Consider the following 21,540-nt stretch of genomic DNA (forward strand, 5'->3'; position numbering starts at 1 on the left):
GAAAGTTGTTCTTCACAAAGCAAAGAGTCAATCTGTGGAACTCCTTGCTGCAGGAGGCTGTGAAGGCTAGAACTAGAACAGAGTTTAAAGGGAAGTGAGATACAGTGATGGAGGTTGGGTCCATGGAGTGGTATTAGCCAGGGGGTAGGAGTGGTGTCCCTGCCCAAGGCTTGTGGAAGGCTGGAGAGGGATGGCACGAGACAAATGGCTTGGTCACTGTCTTCGGTCCATCCCCTCCAGGGTCCCTAGGGTTGGCTGCTGTCTACAGACAGGCTACTGGGCTAGATGGACCTTTGGTCTGACCCAGGACGGCCATTGTAAGCTCAGGGCTCAGGGTCGGGGGTCTCAGTGGACCACCTTGATTTTCATGCACACCTGCTCCTGGGTGGCCAGGCTGGCAGCTCTCCTGCCCTAGCCGGCCACTTTCCTGTGCCTAGTGCGGAGGTCGTGGACAAGGTCCACGATGTCCACACTAGCCCAGGCGGGTGCCCACCTCTTGCGGTCCCGGGCAAGCTCCCGGGAGCCGCCAGCCTGGTCCCGGGAAGAGGGGGAGAGCTGGGGGGCATCGGGTGGGTGGCTCGATCCATGCCAGGTGCAGGGTCTGCTGGCTGGGTGCTGGCAGGCTTGCACCTGGCACGGGCACCGTAGCCAACCCATGCCCCTTTAAGGGCTCCGGGGCCAGGAGGGGGGCAGACGAGTTTCCCTGGTGTTGGCCAGAGTGGCCACCAGGGAAACCTGGGGAGGGCTAGCCTCCCACTAGTTCGAATTAAGGGGCTACACACCCCTTAATTCGAACTGGCTAGTTCGAACTAGGCTTAATCCTCGTGGAATGAGGATTACCTAGTTCGAACTAAGCGCTCCGTTAGTTCGAATTAAATTCGAACTAACAGAGCGCTAGTGTAGCGCCTATGAAAGTTAGTTCGAACTAACTTTGTAGTGTAGACATACCCAAAGATAGCCTAGATCAGGGATCTCAAATTCCCAGACCGCGGGTCATCCCAGGCCAAAGCAATTCTGAAGTCTGGCCTAGAAGTTCCTGTGGGCCAAGGTGTGGGGGTATCTATTCCCATTCTCCAAGCTCCATCCTCTTCCTCCTTTGGTACCGTCGCCCCAAGGATGCAGCTTTGGGTATAACGGGGGAGTGGAGGTGGTGGCTCATGTTTCCTCAGAGATCTTGAGCCTACATGGAGGTCCTACAAGGTGGGTACATAACTAGTTGGAAAGTTGTTTCCAGATTGGTTCTCAATCCAGTTGGAAGACAATATTGAGTGGAGTCATGTAGGTGTCGGTCCTGGGTCTGCTTCTGTTCCATATCTTCATTAATGATTTAGATAATGGCACAGAGATCATGCTTATGAAGTTTGTGGACAATTCCATGTTGAGATAGTTCCTTCCTAAGTGGAATACTTTGTATTTACCCTTATTGAATTTCATCCTATTTACTTCACACCATTTCTCCAGTTTGTCCAGATCATTTTGAATTTTAATCTTGTCCTTCAAAGCATTTGCCAACTATCAGTTGCACACATATAACATGGGAAATGACTGCCTAGAAAGGAGTACTATTGAAAAGGGTTTGGGGGTTATAGTGGATCACAAGCTAAATGTGAGTCAATGGTATAACACAGTTGCAAAAGAAGAAAACATTATTCTAAGATTTATCAGGAAGAATTTTGTAAGCAAGACACGAGAAGTAATTCCTCCACTCTACTCTGCTCCGATCAGCCCTCACCTGAAGTACTATGTCTAGTTCTGGGTGCTACATTTCAGGAAAGATGCAGAGAAATTGCAGAAAGTCCAGAGAAGAACATTAAAAAATGACCTCTGAGAGAGAGATGGGTTTGTTTACTTTGGAAAAGATAAGATTTGGGGGTGGGTGGAAATAGATGTAAGTTTTCGAGCACACAAAAATTGCTATAATGAGTAGAAAAATTGTTCCTTTTAACCTCTAAGGTTAGGAAAGTAAGTAATGGGCTTAAATTGCACCAAGGGAAGTTTAGGTTGAACGTTAGGAAAAACTTCCTAACTGTCAGGGTACTTAAGTACTGTGGCAATTGTTGCCGGCACACAGTGCCCGAGGGGGGGCAACAGCTGGGTTCATTGCCCGGTGTGCGCGCTCCAATAAACACAACGGTGTGGAGAAGCAAAAAACGTTTATTTGAATGTTCAAATAGGTGCGAGGAGACCAGACATCTCAAATCAAGCACACCAACGTAAGCAGTTTTCCCTCCTTATATACCCAGGTTGTTTACTTGAAGGAAGATAGTGAACTGTAGCAAGTTTCCCACACTGGGACTTGTTCCTCCTCCTCCCCCTCTACAGAAACACATCTGAATTCTTCTTCTATACTACTGCTGATAGTAACTAGGCAACTTCAAGGTCTTGCTGTTCCCAGCTGTTAATGAGCTAGAGAAAAGTTATGTCTGGGGGGGGGGGAGGGCTTTTAGGGTGCTTGGGCCTAGAGCGGGGAGGCTTCATCGATCCTTGTGATCTTCCACTCCCCCGAGTTACCTAGGATCATGTCCAGTGACCCCAACACAATTATTGAGGGAGCTTGTGGAATCTCTCGTTAGAGCTTTTAAGATGACGTTAGGCAAGCACTTGTGAGGAATGATCTCATTTTTCAGTCTTGTCTTGTCTAGATGATCAGCTGTGCTACCTTCCAGGCCTGTGCTTCTATGATACAGAACCTCTCCACAGCCTTTGTCTTATTGCTTTGTATTTAGTGAGGTCTGGAACTTTCAATCTTCATTTAAAAAAAAAAAAACCTTTTATATATAAGTATTGTTTTAAAAATATATACAATTGACACAGCAAGATGGATTGCAACTCAAATTCTGAAAATTGAATTAGCCACTAGTTTAATAATTGTGCAAAGAACGAGATGGCTAAGGTCCTTCAGAAATAACTACACATGAGAGAATAAAAATCCTCACAAAATATTATTTTAAAAAAGTCAGCATTTGTGTTTAGAACATAAGAACATAAAAACAGCTATACTGTGTCAGACCAAAGGTCAGTCTAGCCCAGTAACCTGTCTGGCAACAGTGGCCAATACTAGATGCCCCAGAGGAAGGGATCACAACAGATAATCCTCACTTGACCCCTCCCGTGTCACCCATCTCCAGAGAAACAGAGGCTAGGAATACCATTCCTACCCATCTGGCTAATAGCCATTGATGGACCTAAACTCCATGAAGCTATCTAGCTCATTTTTGAGCCCTGTTAAAGTTCTAGCCTTCACTGCATCCTCTGGCAAGGAGTTCCACAGGTTGACTGTGCGCTGAGTGAAGAAAAGCTTCCTTTTGTTTGTTTTAAACCTGTTGCCTGTTAATTTCATTTGGTGACCCCCTGTTGCAGGGCCGAATGATGGATGAAGCCCTGCAGAGTGGTAAGAGGCAATTTATTTGGTTACAGCATCCAGACCGCTCGTTCCCCTCCGCCTCACGACCATCCAAGTGAGCCCTAAGTTATGGTTATAGCATCTTTTATCTCTACCCTTCTCTTGGTACCCGCCCTATCCCTTTCTTTCCGAACCATCCTTTTGTTTCCTAGTATAGTGAGGATTATCCCTTCCTGGACCCGACCTCTTTGTTTATTAATATGGAGAAGCTACTTTTGCCCAGACCCTACCTATTGATTCCTTACATGGTGCATTTTGAAGCCGTATTTTACTGGCAGCAGATTGGGTAACTGAATGGCCTAACTTACAATAAGGCCCCAAATTAGAGTACTTTGTGGCTTAATTTACGAGAGGACGCTACTCCTGAGGCAATCCTTGTATTGCCCTTTTTCCTGTTACACAGGGGGCCCCCCCATGCAGCTGAGGTTCGTCTTGCTTTCAAGCTGGGTTTCTGCGGAGAATTATGAAGGCAGGCTCTTATGCCTGGATCCTGCCTTCAGCTCCCTTTAGACCAGATCCAGCGCTGAGACCCCCTTTATTCCTGTAACCACAACCTGTAGTTCTTATATTGTGGGAATAGGTAAATAACTCTTCCTTAGTCACTTTTTCTGTACCAGTCATGATTTTATAGACCTCTATCATATCCTCCCTTAGGGTACGTCTAGACTACATGCCTCTGGCGACAGAGGCATGTAGATTAGGGTACCGGACATAGTAAAATGAAGCAGTGATTTAAATAATCGCCGCTTCATTTAAATTTCCATGGCTGCCGCGCTGAGCCGACAAACAGCTGGGATGAGGCATACCTGGGTGGTCGACAAATACCTTTGATGTCGGCAGGGGAGTGTCCAGACTATCGCGCAGAGCCGACAAACAGCTGATCAGCTGTTTGTTGGCTCAGCGCGGCAGCCATGTAAATTTAAATGAAGCGGCGATTATTTAAATCGCCGCTTCATTTTACTATGTCCGGTACCCTAATCTACATGCCTCTGTCGCCAGAGGCATGTAGTCTAGACGTACCCTAAGTCTCCTCTTTTCTAAGCTGAAAAGTCCAAGTCTTTTAAGATATTACCTGCTTACATTTCAGCTGCAGAGATTTTTTTTCATGATGTTGCAGTGATGGCTGTCTGATTCTCCACTTGTATAAAGGGTTTGCCTATTTAAATAAAGGTTGTGTGTTTTGGTTTAAGTATTTCAGTGGGCTGGGAGAAAGGGTTAGCTCTTCTCTCTTTTTTCCTCTCTCTTTTGCTTTTGTGATTTGATTATTTGTTAGCAAGCGTGTTAATCATCATATTGTTTTATGAAGAAATTCAAATAAAAATGTGACCTGTTTGGCTTTACTTAGGAGTGATTCCATCAATTGCACAGTTTGTTAGAGGTTCTTTTTCACCCACACCTTCCTTTCATTATCAACTGTTTCATTTCTCCTTTTGCTGACATTTCAATCACTTCTCATTTTATCAGCACGGCATTATATCACTAGCCCTGCAGATGAGACAGGAGAGAGTCTTCTTTTTTGACTATAATGCCTGCTGCTAGCTGGAAATGAATGTGTGATTGAGAGCTTTATATGACGTATCTTGCCTTTGTCACCCTGAGGTGTTAGCTACACGGTGTGGCTTTTAGCTATGGGGCACAATGTGCTTTAAAATGGGATGTGGTAATCACTTATACTGGCCTTTCTTTTAAATCACAATGTGCTGTGATATGTGGGCTTTACTGCAATTTAATTTCCATGGTAAAGACAGAGAGAGGTCGTGAGCAGATGGTTCAGCAATTGATTTACTTTCTCTTAGTGATGTACAGGACAGTTGGATAAGGTGTATGAATAGCTTGAGCTTTTTTATGAATGTAACACGGCTTGTAATAGAATTCAGGGTTCTCTGTAGTGCAAAAATTTATTTTTTATATCACTTTCAATCCAAATATGTGGGAAATAGAATCTATAGGTAGAGAGACTAATATTTTTCTGCAGAATAGAAGCCCTGATCTCTTACTCTCCAGAATCATGGGGGGCCAAAAAGGAACCTAGATGGATAATCCATGGAGATGTCACTCCCTTGCTGCTGCCTCCTCCCCTTCCCCTGCCTCATCCCCTTCCCCCATGAAGACTTTCATTCAGGCTGAGAAGCCTGTAGCTCATTTCACTAAAATACCCATTAAATCTATTTGTAGATGCAATTAACTTGGACAGAAATGTTCAGTGTTCCACTTGGCACTACTTGAAGATGCATGTATCAGAATAAAATTGTCCTTCCTTATTGTATTCTTCTATATAAAAATCATTGGAGAAAATTCCCTAACTGTGTACTTAGACAGATTTTGTGTAGCCCTAGGCAAGGTCATAGGTATCCGGGTTTAGGTTGTGATGCCACTACATAAATTGCAAGGATGGGCATAAAGAATGGATACAGGGCCAAAGCCAGAGAATGCTGGTAAGAAAGAATGCAAGTGTAGTGCAGGTGGAGGGTGTGTTGATTTAGTGGTTTTGTAGACTGTTACCAGAACAATTTGTATGGGGCGTAAGTGGAAATTAAAGCCATGTTCGCAGCAGAACTCCCATATGACAGTAACAGAAAGACTATCTGCCCTCCATGGAGATGAATTACCCTTGTGTTGCAAACAGCTTGTTTTGGCATAAGAGGATGTAATTTATACCCTCATCAATGCATTTGACTCACTATTTGTAGTGGCATCACAGGATGTTTTTAGGTTGTTAATGGGATATGAGCCTTTCATCTCCAGGCTGTTCTCTTAAACGCTGCCCATCTCATTGCCCCTCATGTGTGCTGCAATCAGCAGAATGCTCCAATTTGTGCCATTGGGTCAGTGGTCCTTCTGCAGCTCTAACCCTTACCTCAGCCTCATTTGCTTTGCTCAACATGTATCTTTTGGTCTTCTGCCACAGGATGGGTCTCGCTCTCTGTCTGTACAATACCTCTGCCCTCAGCTCTGAGTGTCTTTTTAAACAGTTTGTTTTGCTCTTCCCCTGTGCTGCTGCAGCAAAGAATATTCAACTATGTGTGATAGTGCTGGTGCTCTTATGGATGAGGATGTCTGGCACGGATCTGAGGACTTTGAAAGCTTTGGCTGATGATGAAAGCGTGTGTGTGTGTGAGAGAGATTTATGAGCCCTTATGGGAATTAAAGCAACTGGAAGCGTGAAGTGCTTGTGTAACAGCTGGGACTGGTATCAGACCCAGCTACATTGCTGGCACCACATGTTAATGTTCTTTGCAGGGTGATCTGCTGTAAGGAGAAAAAGGATATCTGCGTTTCTCATACCATGAGTAGCAGCTGCATGAACATTCAGTCAGTGTAGCATGATAGAATATCTCTCTAGATCTCTATGATGAAACACTTCTTGTTTGCTAACCTGAAACAATTTCCCTTAAACAACTTGGATTTTTTCCTATGTATTATTTCTGTAAATAGTGTGGTGGAGGTGGTGGAATCTGAATGGCATTTAATCTGAGCACAGTTGTTACACTGTCGGAATTTTTGTATCTGCCTTTGAATTGTGAAGTAATAGTACTTTGCATTTTGAAATAGCCTGGGGAGGCTGTCCCAACTGAGCATGTTAGAAATGCCTACCGTCTTTTAGCGAATGTACCCCGCACCCAAATGTACCCCGTACCCGAGTATACCCCATGGGGAGAAGCTGCAGGGTTTGAAAGAATGAATATAACCCGCGTGTTATATTAGCTAAAATACGGTAATTCTCAGTGGTTTAATCCTAATTTATGTGTTTGTGATTTTTGTGGACCCTGGCCCACAGTTATGGCTTCATTTCACATGTCTGAACTCCCCACAACTTCAGTATAAGATGAGAGTCTAAGGATCAGTAAATTAAAGGTGAGAAAAATGGGTAGTAGTTAAAAGCTTTCATCATCTTGAGGGATGTTAGCTCTCTAGAGGAATTTAACCAATAGCAGTCTCCACCATAAAAAAACACAACCACAACTTGAACTGCTTGGTCCCTTTTCTGGTTGTCTCAGCAGTGACCTCAGTTAGTGATTGTCCTTCAGCTCTCCTCTCCCCCCAGAGTTAGCCTTTCCAAGCCAGGGTAGAGACATATTGACAGTGTGCGGAAGCTTCCTCCATAGCTGTACTGTTCTGTGAAAAACACCAAGGACTTTCTTTTTCAGAGCTATCCTGAGCACTCAGTTCCTGATAAGAAAGAGTAGGGATTTTAATATCTGGTACTAGTGTTCCCTGGAAGCTGTGCACATGTTTGTCCACTCAGGAAAAATTCAAATGCTGCCCAGTAGAATAGTAGAGGGCCTGCAGTTAGGTTTTGTGTTTTTACTGGTGGTGCATGTTTGCACATGTCTGGGTGCACATAAAAATGTATTCCATACATGGATGGAAGAGATTAGAGAGAACGTTGCTGGTCACTCTGGCCAAATTCCTAGGTGAGTAAAGTATTAAGTCCTGTCTTCTTCTGCAATTTCATAAGGTTAGTTATTTTTCATTTTTTTTCTGAATACTTTTACCTTAGAGGGGGTTGCAGTATTGAAGTGATGCATGCATATATAATATTGAATAGAGACTTTATATTTGTGAGAGTTGCTATATGAATTAAAATATGAATACAGAGCTGTCTTCTTACTGTTTTATTTTTTTAATTGGGGCCAGTTTACTCAAACCTGAGTAAACTTCTGAGTAATGACTTGTTAAACTAAATATGAACTGCAAGGTCAATTTGGTCCTATTACTAAAATAGTTACAAAACTTATGTTCCCAAACTGCGAGAACACTGATTTTTTTTAAAATGATCTCATTGCTAATTAAATTATTATTTTACAAATGGAGTCTTATGCTTTTATGTAATTTTGCACTTAGCATCCTTATGCTTGGACTTCTGAAGAGCATTTTGTGAAAACACTGTTAGCTGTAAGCCTGCTAACTGTTACCAATCAGCAATCTAGCTTATTAACTCAAGAATACAAAGGCTTCCCACTTTTTCTTGTAGGTTGACTGGGGAAAAATTGGATTGAACAAGAGTGGTTGGCACAAACAAGTGCATTTTTCATCTCTATAATGAAGAAAAGCAGAAGTGTCATGACGGTTACAGCAGACGATGTAAGTTGTTGTCGGTTTAAGTCAAGGTTTATTCATTCGTGTGTGTGTGTGTGTGTGTGTGTGTGTGTGTGTGTGTGTGTGTGTTTGTGTTTTCAGAACAGAGCACACAGCCTTATCCTCGTTTCACATAGACTGGCTTTACACTGGAGCGACTTGTATTTCTTGGAATTACTCATACATTATAGTAGTGGAAGTGAGAAGAGAGTACGGTCAATTGATTTAAAAAAACACATGTATTTGTAGCATTTTTACAGCACTCACTACTGGGGTTTCGTAATATTCCATGTGCTGGTGTTTCTGTCCCCTCTACTCCCTTTGCCACAATAATCCTTTATTAATTAAATTACAGTTCCTAGTCTCACAAGAAATGCATCAGTTTGTAATTATGGCAATGAGAATCACAGCAGTAATTGCCTCGTTTGTTACAGCTTGGGATCTTTACGCATTAGGTGATTTTTCATTTTTATAGAAAGGTACAATGAAAGTATGAAACCTAGCACTTCATGTAGCTTGCTGCAATTTTTATATAATGTTACATGCTTGGTATCACTCCACTCTAATACCAGCAGCCGAGCCTGACTGCTTCTCTCTCCCCACCAGTGGAGCTGACAAACTCGCTGGGCCTCTGAGCAAGGTAGGGGGACGGTGGCTTATGAGTCGAAGGGGCTCGGCTGGAGTTAGCTTTGCATGGACGGCCCTCAAAGCCGCCTGGAGTACACCAAGTGGGGCTTCAGTAGCAATTTAAGTGGTTTTGAGGCTCCGGCTGGCACTGCTGTTACAGTAGTGGTGGTGGCTGGGAGCCCCAGGCCCTTCTGATTTACTGTGCCCCATGGCAGCTGCCCTGTTTCTGTCCTGTTGGCCTGCTCTCCCCACCATTAGCATTGTCCTCAATATAGCCAATTCCCCAATAAGTATAAATCTAAGAGGGCAATTTTAATGTATTTATTTTCTCTCTCTCTCTCTCTCTCTCTCTCTCTCTCTCTCTCTCATGCGCATGTATCTACATGTATTATGCATATATAGAGAGAATGTGTAAACGCATTAAAATGACCCGGACTTAAAATGGTATCTGTTGGGGAACTAGCTGCCATTAGGACAGCGCAAAAGAGATACAGAACTGCTCACCTGTAGGTCACCTGTTTGAATCTAAGGCTAAATGTTTCTGTCTGATGGAAATTTGGTAATCCCCTCCAGGGGCGAACTGGACCGGTGAGATACTGGGAATTTCCCGGTGGGCTGTCATATCTACCCATGATGGGCCTCCATTGCCCCGCGCTCCGAGTGGCTCTGCATCCATGCTTTATGCAGCGCACGGAGCCTGACCCGACTCTTGTGCTGCGTGCCGGACGTGATGCAGGGAAAGGGAGCGAGTTTTGAGGGGCATGCAAGGGTGACGTCATGGGGAGGGCTGTTCCCAGGCCTGTTTTGATTGCCAGTCCGCTCCTGATCCCTTCCATAAGATGAGTTTGATGGGGTTCGGTTCCTGCTCTCACATCATGAATTCTCCACCATGTTTTACAGCTCGGTACTACTTAGCAACTCATTAAGGAGGCCAAGAACTGGTCCTGGTGATTGAACTGCCTCTGCCAGCCACAGAAGACTCTCTCTTCCACTTTACACAGAGTGCAGTGGTTGACAAGTGTCTAGAGCTTGCCATTCAGTGGCTCTGTCACCTTCCGTCACCAGTACTGTCAAGCCAATGCCTTTTATCATAGAACTTCACCTGTGTTTCCCTCTCTGTGGTTCACACCAGGAGTTCCAATCAGGCCTCCAGTGATAACTTGCCTCTGGGCAGGTACCCTTGTCTCATTCTCCTCTGATCAGGAGTTGTAAGACCAGTTTTAAGAGAGATCAATTATCTGTCTTGCTTTCTCTCCGAGGACTAGGAACAGTGCATTGCCAGAAGTTACATGTTATCTCACACAGCACTTTCTTAGGAAGCACACTTATTCTTAATGTAAAAGCATTACTGAAAAAAACCTTATTAAAACAATAAACAGATGTAAACCCCCAGTAAACATACCTAGAGTCACCCATCAATCTTATGGGGCCACAGTAGACCAAATCTTTCCGACGCTTCTGCAAGAGTTGTGGGTTCCTCCTGTCCATTTTCCTGATCATCAAGAGGGACTTTGTTCCTGATGGTATTTGAATCAGATGCTGTACTATGCCCTCCTGCCCCACCTGGAGCAGCTCACATCCCATTTCAAAAGCATGTTCAAACACACAACACACCCCAGGTCATCTCCTCAAAGTGAGGAAATAGTATAGGCTGGGCCATCCAGTCGGTAGGTATATGGGGTCTGGCATCACTTACCAGATTATGTTCTGTTGGGGCCGTTTTTCCATAGCTAGCTGAAGTTGATCCTTTTCCAGGTCTGTATTCTCTTGCTTGGAGCTGCAAGCATCTGGGCTTACGGATGCAATCTTTCCCTCTTCAGCCACAAGTTCCCTTGCTGTAATGATCAATCTGTCCATGATCCAAGTGGCAGTGGTGCTTTTGATCTGGATGGAGTATGGTTGCTGCATATGCAATTGCCCACTAACATCCTTCTGAGAGCAAGAATTGAACAGTCAAGAAAGGCATATTAAGAGTACTCTGATTAGTATAAGCCAGACTACAGTTAGAAAGAGCATCGATCATGCACACTGCTTCATAGAATCTTAAGCTGATCATGCAGAAAATTAGATATTGAATGCTGTAAGTCAAAGAGGTGGCTGGAGATTTTAAGATAGTATCTCCTACCATTCACAAGACCCTATCAAAATGTCTTTGATAAAGGAATTCTTTCATTATACAACTCACACTTTGCTAAAAGCGTGAACTGTTTAATGAAAGAATTTCTTTACCAAAGACATTTTGATAGTATGTGATTGCCTTTCACTTTAGATGCAAAGAGTACACACAACTACCACAGAATTTGCTATAGAGCATGTATTTGCCATCTGAGCTGGTCATGGAAAATCTTAATGGAATCCACTGGCATGGTGAAAAGGTAGTGTCTTGCAACCCAAGTATGGTCAATTTCTGCATAGAGGGGAATAGCATCATGTGATTTTTTTTCCTTGAAGTTTCTAAGAATTAGAGATGGATGGTAATCAGTGTTACAGCTCTAAATATTATTAAATTTTTGAAAGGTTCAAAATTTGAACCTAGATTTCATGTTTTGCATGTGATTCAATTTATTATTTACAGTTCTGAATCAAAACCTCAGGTCAGAATGCCCTAGAACTTTCAAGGTGTTCCAGATTTGAGGCAGGTCTGATTTCTAACCCAGAAATACTTCTGGCTTAGCTATGAAAGGATGGAAACTAGCTTCTAGGACTTAGTGATACTTGGGAGTCAAACCAGTAGAAGTTTGAAAGCAAGACCATTGCTGATTAGAAATTTTCTCTTGAGAGTTGCCCACATCATTTTAAGGTTTCTCAGCTGGGAATCTGTCCCAAATAGTAGATCATGGGTGATTCCGGTCATAGCACAAACTTTGAGGTCTTTATCTTCCGTATTTGATATAAATAATGCAAAGCGTGGTGAGCTATGATGATTCTCAGAGAAGGGAGCTAACTGGCAATTCATGAATTTATGGTGTATAGAAAACGGTGGTATTTTGGATGAACATTGAATGGACCTTTTTATAGGAAAATTTAAATTTTGAAAGTTTGCCATGTGATGTGGCCTGTTCAGCTTTGGAACATTCCTGCTTAAGTTCAACTTACAGAATTGAAGAATTAATTCTAGTTTGTAGGTATTCTGTCAATTTCATATGTGAATTGCAAATGTTCACAAAAGGTTGTAATATGATAGTAGTTAAATTTTTCTGTAAGTGAAGAATAAACATCAATTTTGTGATTAGTTCTATTCTCCAAAATACCAAATATTTATGAAATTAAATTAATTTCTAGTATTCTTTCCTTGTGAAAAAATGTATTTGCATAATTTTGATGAATTTTCTCTTTCAGATTGCTAAAGATTACTTAGAATGTGGCCTGAGCAAGTCATACAGTACTTCTAGTAATACCCTCGGCATAGATCTCTGGAGAGGAAGAAGGTGTTGCTCATGTAATTTGCAGTTACCACCATTGTCTCAGAGACAAAGTGAGAGAGCTAAGACACCTGACGGAGACATCATCTCTAGACCAACAACTTTGCCTTTGCTGACACCACCAAGTATTGCCATCACCACTTACCAGGACTGGTAAATTGTTTCAGATTTTTAAAATACTGTTGTATGTGTTTGGCTTTTTTAAAACAAGCCCTCAAGTTTTTTGGGGGAGGGTGGGGAGGGAAGGAAGGGGATATAAAGGTTAAAATTCTAAAATCAGCATTTATCAACCAGTACCACATTATGATATCTGAGATATATTGCAGTTGTTTCCTATCTCTCTACTACAAGTGTTGTGAATTTTGATTTTGTGGTGGTAACTTAATATTCGGCTGATGAAATTACTAACTTTTATTACACTGTGTGGGTTGAACAACTGTAAAAAAAATTCTTTGGTTTAAATATAGCAGAGTAGTAAAAATGCTTATAAATACGTAACTGCAGGATTGCCTGTATGGGTATGTCTACACTACCCCGCTAGTTCGAACTAGCGGGGTAATGTATGCATACCGCACTTGCTAATGAAGCCCGGGATTTGAATTTCCCGGGCTTCATTAGCATAAGCGGGGAGCCGCCATTTTTAAATCCCCGCTGCTTCGAACCCCGTGTAGCGCGGCTACACGGGGCTCGAACTAGGTAGTTCGGACTAGGGTCCTATTCCGAACTACCGGTACTCGTGAAACGAGGTGTACCGGTAGTTCGGAATAGGCACCCTAGTCCGAACTACCTAGTTCGAGCCCCGTGTAGCCGCGCTACACGGGGTTCGAAGCAGCGGGGATTTAAAAATGGCGGCTCCCCGCTTATGCTAATGAAGCCCGGGAAATTCAAATCCCGGGCTTCATTAGCAAGTGCGGTATGCATACATTACCCCGCTAGTTCGAACTAGCGGGGTAGTGTAGACATACCCTATGTTAGAAATGACCGTCAGAAGTTATTTTATGTAAGCAGTAGGATCTTTCTGGTTTTGAGGTTTAAGAGACTTTGAAATCCAACATTAAGGGACTTGTTTTATGGAAAATAAAATTAGTCACCTCTAGTCAAGAGCTCTTATCTTTACAGCCTTCTGTTCATTAAAGTTTCCTTTCTGTTTCTTCCCCTGTGCTCACTGAGGTGTGATTTATAATCTAGTCTTGTGATGAGAAATTGAGGGGGGTGTTAGTATCATTCTGGAAACTAGGTATGCCAATTATAACTTAATGTTTTGTTACTTGTTTAACTGACAAAATCTTTGTTGGGAGTAAGGAATATTAAAACAGTTAACATCTGTGGGGTCCTACCACCTGGTCTGCCGGCTCCTCCACAGCTGCTCTGACCTGACGCTACTGGATACCGGCAGAATTTAATAGCAAGGGCTTGGTAACCAGGGAGCATACAAGTAAGCTGCATGCTTACTGATTAACTGTTTAACATTGTAGTGGGAGGCAGATATCAAATAGGTGTGTCTCTTAGCTAGAACCCAGCTTGATATTGAAAGGATGTGCTCTAATTCCTTGGTAAAGAAGAGGAACAATGTATGTGAACATCCCAGGACACCTGACAAAGCTTCACCTGGAGAATTGCGGCTTCCCATCTCATAGCTGCTCCCTAATGGTATTCATGAAAGAAAGACTGACCACTGGAAGTGTCCATAAAGAGCTGTCTAACCACACTAGTGATATGTGGGGAGTCTGAATTGGTCATGAAATCTATGTGTATGAATTAGTTTTGGCTCCAAAGAGCCAGCTGAGCTTCTTACATTCAGATTTATTTATCTCTGCCTTCTGTTTTTTTACTGTTTTTTGTTTTTTATATGGCTCATTTACCCACTGAGTTCCAGTCTAGTGGGTTACTGGACCGTGCGGTATTCACATCTATTTTAAAAATTAGTAACACTAATTTAAAACATAGATGGGTTAGAAATGTTGATGTCTGATAACTGTTGGCCTACTCTGGAATATATTGAGAGTCAAGAATTAGAGTTTAAACTTTCACATGCAGCTGCAAGGGATGTTCCTCTGCTGTACCTTGCAAATTAATGATCAATAAGTCATCTACCCATTGTTGCAACTCCACTTCCATTATAAAGCTCTCTTTTCATATGCTTGTACTTTCTCAAATTTTGGTCAATCTTTCTGTACTTGGTTTCAGCCAAAGGATGAAAGTTGGTTATTTTCCTGCCATCATGACATATTTTGTTTTCAAATGCAAAGTCTCTGGGTCTTGTGGAAGATCCTCAAACGCAACATTGAATATGTAAATATCTTTTAGGCTTTGATAAATCTTATGCTGGTAAACCAAAGATTTACTCTGGAGAAATGTAAAAGAATAAATCCCATTCTTTACAAATGTATTTGAAAGGCATTAAAACCACAGGCATAATTTTTCATGATTAATGTGCTCTGCTGTAGCACCTCATCTCTCCTTTATCCTACTTCTTTTCATCTGTACAACTTCTTATGACTCTAGGAAAGAAAATGTGTTTTCATTTCACTGCATTATGCAATTTATGTTGTCTAGTACTTGAAGCCTTTTCAATGTAGGGTCAGAGTAAGATGCATAAAACATACTGGATCAAACTCAGGCTCTGCCATTTGTTGATTGAACTTATAGAAGTCAATGGGGAGTACCTTGTTATGTCAGGACTGAATTTTGCCCGTTTAGTTCAAATAACAGTGGGCCCAAAAAGATTATTGCTACTATGACAGCCACAGTGATAAGTACCTGAAGCTAAATAATGGTGCCTGTCTGTCACATTCTTCTCAAATAAGCATTGTTGTCTTAACTGAGCTCACTCACATTAGCGTATGCCTTTGAATATAATCAATTTTAACACTCTCTATTTCTTATTAAAATTCAGAGCAACACGTCGTTTTCTGGAGTAGTGTAATGCAGCCTTTTGATATCGAAACTTAAAGAAAGTATGAACCAGCAAGGAACAACCTTTGTACCACCATCATCTGTGACTACTAATTAGGTTTAATAATTTGTCACCCAGCATAATGTGCTAAATTCTATATACATATAAAAAGAACAATCCCTACCCTCAAGAGCTTGTAATACACAAAAAACCAGAAAGAAAAATGAAGAATGGTGGAATAGGTACAATATATAAGCAAAATGGTCAAGCTCTTGGTTGGTCATGATTAAGGCTACAATTTTGGCATGGAAATTTTTAGTAGATTTCACAGGAGAGGTGCAGGGATGAAATTATAGGTTGTGGTCAGGTAGCAAATAAAATAGCTTTTGCTACATCAGCATACACATGTGTATAGCATGGGTTTTGAAAAGTGAGTTTGAGGGGCAGGAGTTGGAAAATTAACCCACCCGTGTTCCTGCTCTGGGCATTACAACATGAGGTCTTGGTGTTACTCAAATTCAGCCTATTCCTCTCTCTGCCTCTATCTGCAGAGGGGTAGATGGGCCAAACTCAAGAGGTACTGCAATATAGCACACAAGATTGAAGCTGTGATAGACATGCAGCCATGTTAGTCTGGTCTAACTGAAACAAAAGACAGAACTATGTAGCACTTTAAAGACTAACAAGATGGTTTATTAGGTGATGAGCTTTCATGGGCCAGACTCACTTCCTCAGATCAATTTGTGGAAGAAAATTGGCACGACCATATATACCAAAGTGATAAATCAAAAAAAGAACGCATGGGGGTGAGGGGGGGAAGGTTATAGTGTCTGTGAGGTAATGACATAGGGGTGATAATAGGGGAAGTTTCTGTGAGGTAATGACATTAGAGGAGATAATTGGGGAAGCTATCTTTGTAATGGGTGAGATCATTAGAGTTTTTGTTTAGATCCATACATAAAGTGTTAAATTTAACAACCTACACCCCACCGTCAATCTCATCTTGGACCATTCTACACGAGAGATCCATTTCCTGGACACCACAGTACAAATCACCAGTGGTAAATTAGACACCACTCTCTACAGAAAACCCACTGACTCCTCCAGTTACCTACATGCCTCCAGCTCCCATCCAGGACACACTATGCTAACCATCGTCTATAGCCAAGCCCTTAGATACAATCGCATTTGCTCTAATCCCTCTGACAGAGACCAGAAACTTCAGGATCTCTACCAAGCATTTTTAAACCTCAATTACCCACCTGGAGAAATAAAAAAACAAATCAAAAGAGCAAGACGAATACCCAGAAACCATCTACTTCAAGACAGACCCAGGAAAACCAGCAATAGAACACCACTTGTCATCACCTATAGCCCCCAACTTAAACCCATCCAACACATTATCAATAAACTACAACCTGTACTGGAACAGGATACTACCCTCCGAGAGGCTCTGGAAGACAGACCCATAGTCTCCTATAAACAACCACCTAACCACCTCAGGATGATTCTTTCTTACAACTACAGGACATACCACACTAATACCAACCCTGGAACTTTCCCTGGCAACAAACCCTGGTGCCAGCTTTGTCCACATATTTACTCTGCTGACACCATTATTGGACCTAACCATGCCTATTACAAGATCAAGAACACACATTCCTGTTCATCCAGAAATATAATTTATGCCATCATGTGCCTATAGTGTCCGTCTGCTATGTACATTGGACAAACTTCTCAGATACTTCGCCAAAGAATCAATGCACACAAAACAGACATAAGACTCTCTCACAGAGAGAAAGCTGTTGCTTGCCATTTCAGCCAGACTGACCATTCCCTCAATGACCTTAAAACATGCATATTGCTTCAAAGAGACTTTAACTCCAGACTTCTACGAGAAGCTTCAGAATTGTCATTCATGGTTACATTTGACACTTTATGTATGGGTCTAAACAAAGACTCTAATTATCTCACCCATTACAAAGACAGCTTCTCCAATTATCTCCCTTAATGTCATTACCTCACAGAAACTTCCCCTATTATCACCCCTATGTCACTACCTCATAGAAACTTATCTTCCCCCCTCACCTCCATTGTGTTCTAAAATTTGATTTGTCAGTTTTACATGCGTTCACTTTTTTTGATTGTATCACTTTGGTATATATGGTTGTGCCGATTTTCTTCCACATATTGATCTGAGGAAGTGGGTCTGGCCCATGAAAGCTCATCACCTAATAAACCATCTTGTTAGTATTTAAAGTGCTACATAGTTCTGTCTTTTGTTTAAGATTGAAGCTGTTAGTAGAGGAGAAATCTACCCTGCCTTTTATCCTAGAGATGGAATTGACCTCTGGATCATAATTTTTTTAAGAGTTCAGGTGTGTTTCAGATAAAGGATTTTGAGTGTCAGCTGCAGAGTTCACATGTGGATCTGAACTTTCTCAAAGTGTGGATCTGGGTTTAAAGTTCAGAGTTGTTCAGAACTGGTGTTTCAATTTGGATTCATCTCTAATCATCCTGTTTAGAGCACTCCATGAGCATGCTCAGTGCTGTACCCAACATCTTTCCTCAAAGCTGAGTTGCCATTCTGAACATGGTGTCACTCTCCAACCTGAAGAGTGGTGATTCAGGAGCAACACCGAATGGAAGTGGGTGTTATGAAGAATTTTTGCACAATAACTGCAAAAATTGGTTGAGTAACAACTTGGTAAAATTACTAGAAATTAGCTTTGATTTCAGATGGATTGAACCTGTTGAATGTGAAGGTGTTGACTTCCCCTTTCTGAGTATTCTTTAGATTGTCCCATATGATACATTTATAAACAGCTTTTAACTTGAAAGAGAAAATGGGGGATTATTCATATGTGGTGTTTTTAAGAATGAATTAACCTTGGGCTCAGAATGTTGTTTATAGATGGTTTAAACCAAAGACAAATAAAAAGAATTCTCATTAGTTTGTGATCGCTTTTCTTTACAACACAAGGGGGCATTGCTGCACCTTTCTTCCAATACAGTGAAATTGATGTATACACTTGATGTGTGTGGTATCAGAATATCTGCTTTTCTTCTAGAATGATAAGCCTATAGAAAAAGTTAGTAATTAGCATTGACATGCCAATTCTTTTAAAAAATCTCTTCTAACGGGTGACTGGAAAATTGCTAGCTTCTTATTTCCAACTTGTATTTTAAATACCCATGTAGAGACCCAAAAGAAATGTTGGTGCTGCTGCGTTGTATTAATAGTCATGATTCAAAACCCTAATTCAGAACACCTGGTGTTTCAGGGGAACCTTTCTTCCCCTCTCACCTTTTTAGAGTTGGGCCTACCTTTATTTATCACAATGGGTTTTATATGCACTTTTCTCGCATTTTCTGATAGGGTTCTATTAGTTGCTCTACAGCCTTGATTGCCTCACGTAGAGTTATACTGTAGAATCAAACTTAGTCCCTGTGTAAAACGTCTCAGGCTTCCATTATGTGCCCTAGCCTTAAAACCTACGTCTAGACAGAGGGGCTATTTTGGGATACTGGAAGTATCCCAAAATAGCAATTCTGTGTTTTTAAATGCATCCGGGTGCGCTGTTCCGGCATCCCTGTAACCCTCATTCCACAGGAGTTAAGGGATTTGAAATAAATAGCATAGCTTATTTCGAGATAAGGGTGATATGTAGATGCACCCTAAGAAAGCTTTAGTGAAAATTCTCAACCCAGAGGCAGAAATTCAAAATTCTGCCCTTCCTCTGTGCAAGTGTTTTCATCATGTCTGGAGATCTTGATAAGTTCTTGAGAGTCTAAGTTCTTTGAGGGTCTCAGTCCTGGATGGTAGGAAAGAAACAAGCTTTCTCTTTGAGCAGATTCTCAATCTTAAATTCTCAGTCTGGGTCACTGACTGGAAAAAGATAACTCAGTCTCTGGGAGACTGGATGTGTCTCTGCAGGAGTGTGTTATCACTCCTCAACTCCACACATTCTATTTGTCAGGGACCGCTAATCCATTTACATCCCAGGAAATATTGTGATCATGAACCTGTAGACTTCAGAAATTGTTTGCTTAGATTATTCCGTGAATTTAGCTTGAGCACTCAGGCATCTTTTGTGTCTTCACAGTCCTCAAAAGAATAAAGTAGGCATTTGTTGTGACTTACTCAATATGATTAGAGTTATCTTTACGCAGTAGTTAGTTGTTTGATGCTGTGGCAAAAGAGTTTAGGAAATGCAGTACTCAAAATGAAACTCTGCTTAGAAGCCCTGCATAGACATGTAAACATACAGGACTTTGTTCAGGATGTTGTTCAAAAGACTTCATAAGGGTTTGCTGGAGATAGCAGTTAAAGGCAATGGATGAATAGAGTACATGGTCTTTTGTCTGTCTGTATGAGGCCTAGTAGGAGAGTTGCTGGCTTCAAGGACACTGAGTATAATAAAGCCTATTTGAGGCTATGGTGTAAGTAGACGACAAAGAGGGCAAATGCTGAACTAACCAGTGGTTAGTTTTGAGAACCCTGAATTTTATGGGCTCCAGGACTAGTACTTTAAGAGTTTTTTCCAGATATAAGAATCGCCATACTGATCTACAGTCCATCTAGCCCAATAACCTGTCCACTGATAGTGGCCAATGCAAGATGCTTCAGAAGGAATGAACAGACTGGTGATAGTTGAATGATCCTTCCTCTATCATCTAGGGTTTCCAGATGGTTTCAACAAAAATACCGGACACACTTGACGTTACATCACAATCTACATTACAGCTTATTTAGAAAATACAGGACATTTACATTTTCTCATTTATATTTTCTCAATTTGTATCCCGAACAGAAAGCTCAAATAGTGGACCGTCCGGTTCAAAACCGGACTCCTGGCTTCTGGCAGTCAGAAGGTAAGGACACTCAGAACAAGGGGTTGTATGTTGCATCCCTGTCCATCTTGGCTAATAGCCATTGATGGATTTGTCCTCCATGAGCTTATCTAGTTATTTTTTTGAACCCTGTAATAGTTTTGGCCTTCACAATGTCTCCTGGATACAAGTTGCATAGTTTGACTGTGCATTGTGTGAAGAAGTACTTCCATCTATTTGTTTCAAATTTGCTGCCTATTAATTCCTGGTTCTTGTAATGTGATGGAATAAATAACACTTACTCACTTTCTCCTTTTCAACAAGGGACAAGAACAGATAACTACAGTGAAATATGTCCTAACTTGGGCTCTTCCTTTTGTGTTGCTTCTAAAACCTTGCCTATCTACACATGCAAAAATGTGGTTTTTGTGGTGCTTTGAACATGGGCTTATTGGCTCACTTGGGTTATTGGCTAAAGCCCAAATGAGGTTTTTATTCAGATTGGTAGCCTGCCTGCTTTGCAGTCAGGATGCTGGCTAAATTACTTGTATGCTGATAATCCTCCTGTGCCTTCCTACAATTTCCCCTGTGAGCTCAGAGGGACAGACAAGTCTCCTTTTTTTCACTACGGGTATATCTACACTGCATTCCTCTTTCAAGAGAGGAATGCAAATGCAGCTGAGCGAAATTGCAAATGAAGCACGGATTTGAATTTCCTGCACTTCATTTGCATAATCGCGTCCGGGCGCTTTTTCGAAATACTCTATTTTGAAAGAAAAAACGCAGTCTTAGACAGCTTATTTTGAAAAAAACCTTTCTTAAAAGGTTCCTAAAACCCTTAAAAGGGTTATTTCGAAAGAAGGGTTTTTTCGAAATAACCCCTGTCTAGACTGCGTTTTTTTCTTTCAAAATAGGGTATTTTGAAAAAAAACATTCTTTTGAAATAACCCTTTTAAGGGTTTTAGGAACCTTTTAAGAAGGGTTTTTTCCCGAAATAACCCATCTAGATTACGTTTTTTCTTTCGAAAAAGCGCCCGGACGTGATTATGCAAATGAAGTGCGGGAAATTCAAATCCGCGGTTCATTTGCAATTTCGCTCAGCTGCATTTACATTCCTCTCTTGAAAGAGGAATGCAGTGTAGACATAGCCTCGGAAAGAATCATACAGCCATCAGCATAACACAGACATAGATATGCCCCCAGAAGTCTTAATGCAGCACCAATGAAACCAGAGTGAGATGGGTAAAGCTTTACAGTGTGACTGTTTACACCAGAGCACC

At 41.6% G+C, this 21,540-nt stretch overlaps 1 protein-coding gene across 1 annotated transcript in view; it reads left to right on the plus strand.

The window, feature by feature from the left end:
* Positions 1-21,540, plus strand: part of PDE4B (phosphodiesterase 4B) — a 415,540-nt gene that overhangs the window by 44,920 nt on the left and 349,080 nt on the right. The window contains exons 2-3 of the mRNA XM_075936176.1: positions 8,379-8,488; positions 12,449-12,684. Coding sequence (XP_075792291.1) covers positions 8,447-8,488; positions 12,449-12,684 — 278 coding nt within the window. The 5' untranslated portion in view covers positions 8,379-8,446. The remainder of the gene's footprint in view (positions 1-8,378; positions 8,489-12,448; positions 12,685-21,540) is intronic.

This window comes from Pelodiscus sinensis, chromosome 9, assembly GCF_049634645.1.
Source record: "Pelodiscus sinensis isolate JC-2024 chromosome 9, ASM4963464v1, whole genome shotgun sequence".
Taxonomy (NCBI): Eukaryota; Metazoa; Chordata; order Testudines; family Trionychidae; genus Pelodiscus; species Pelodiscus sinensis.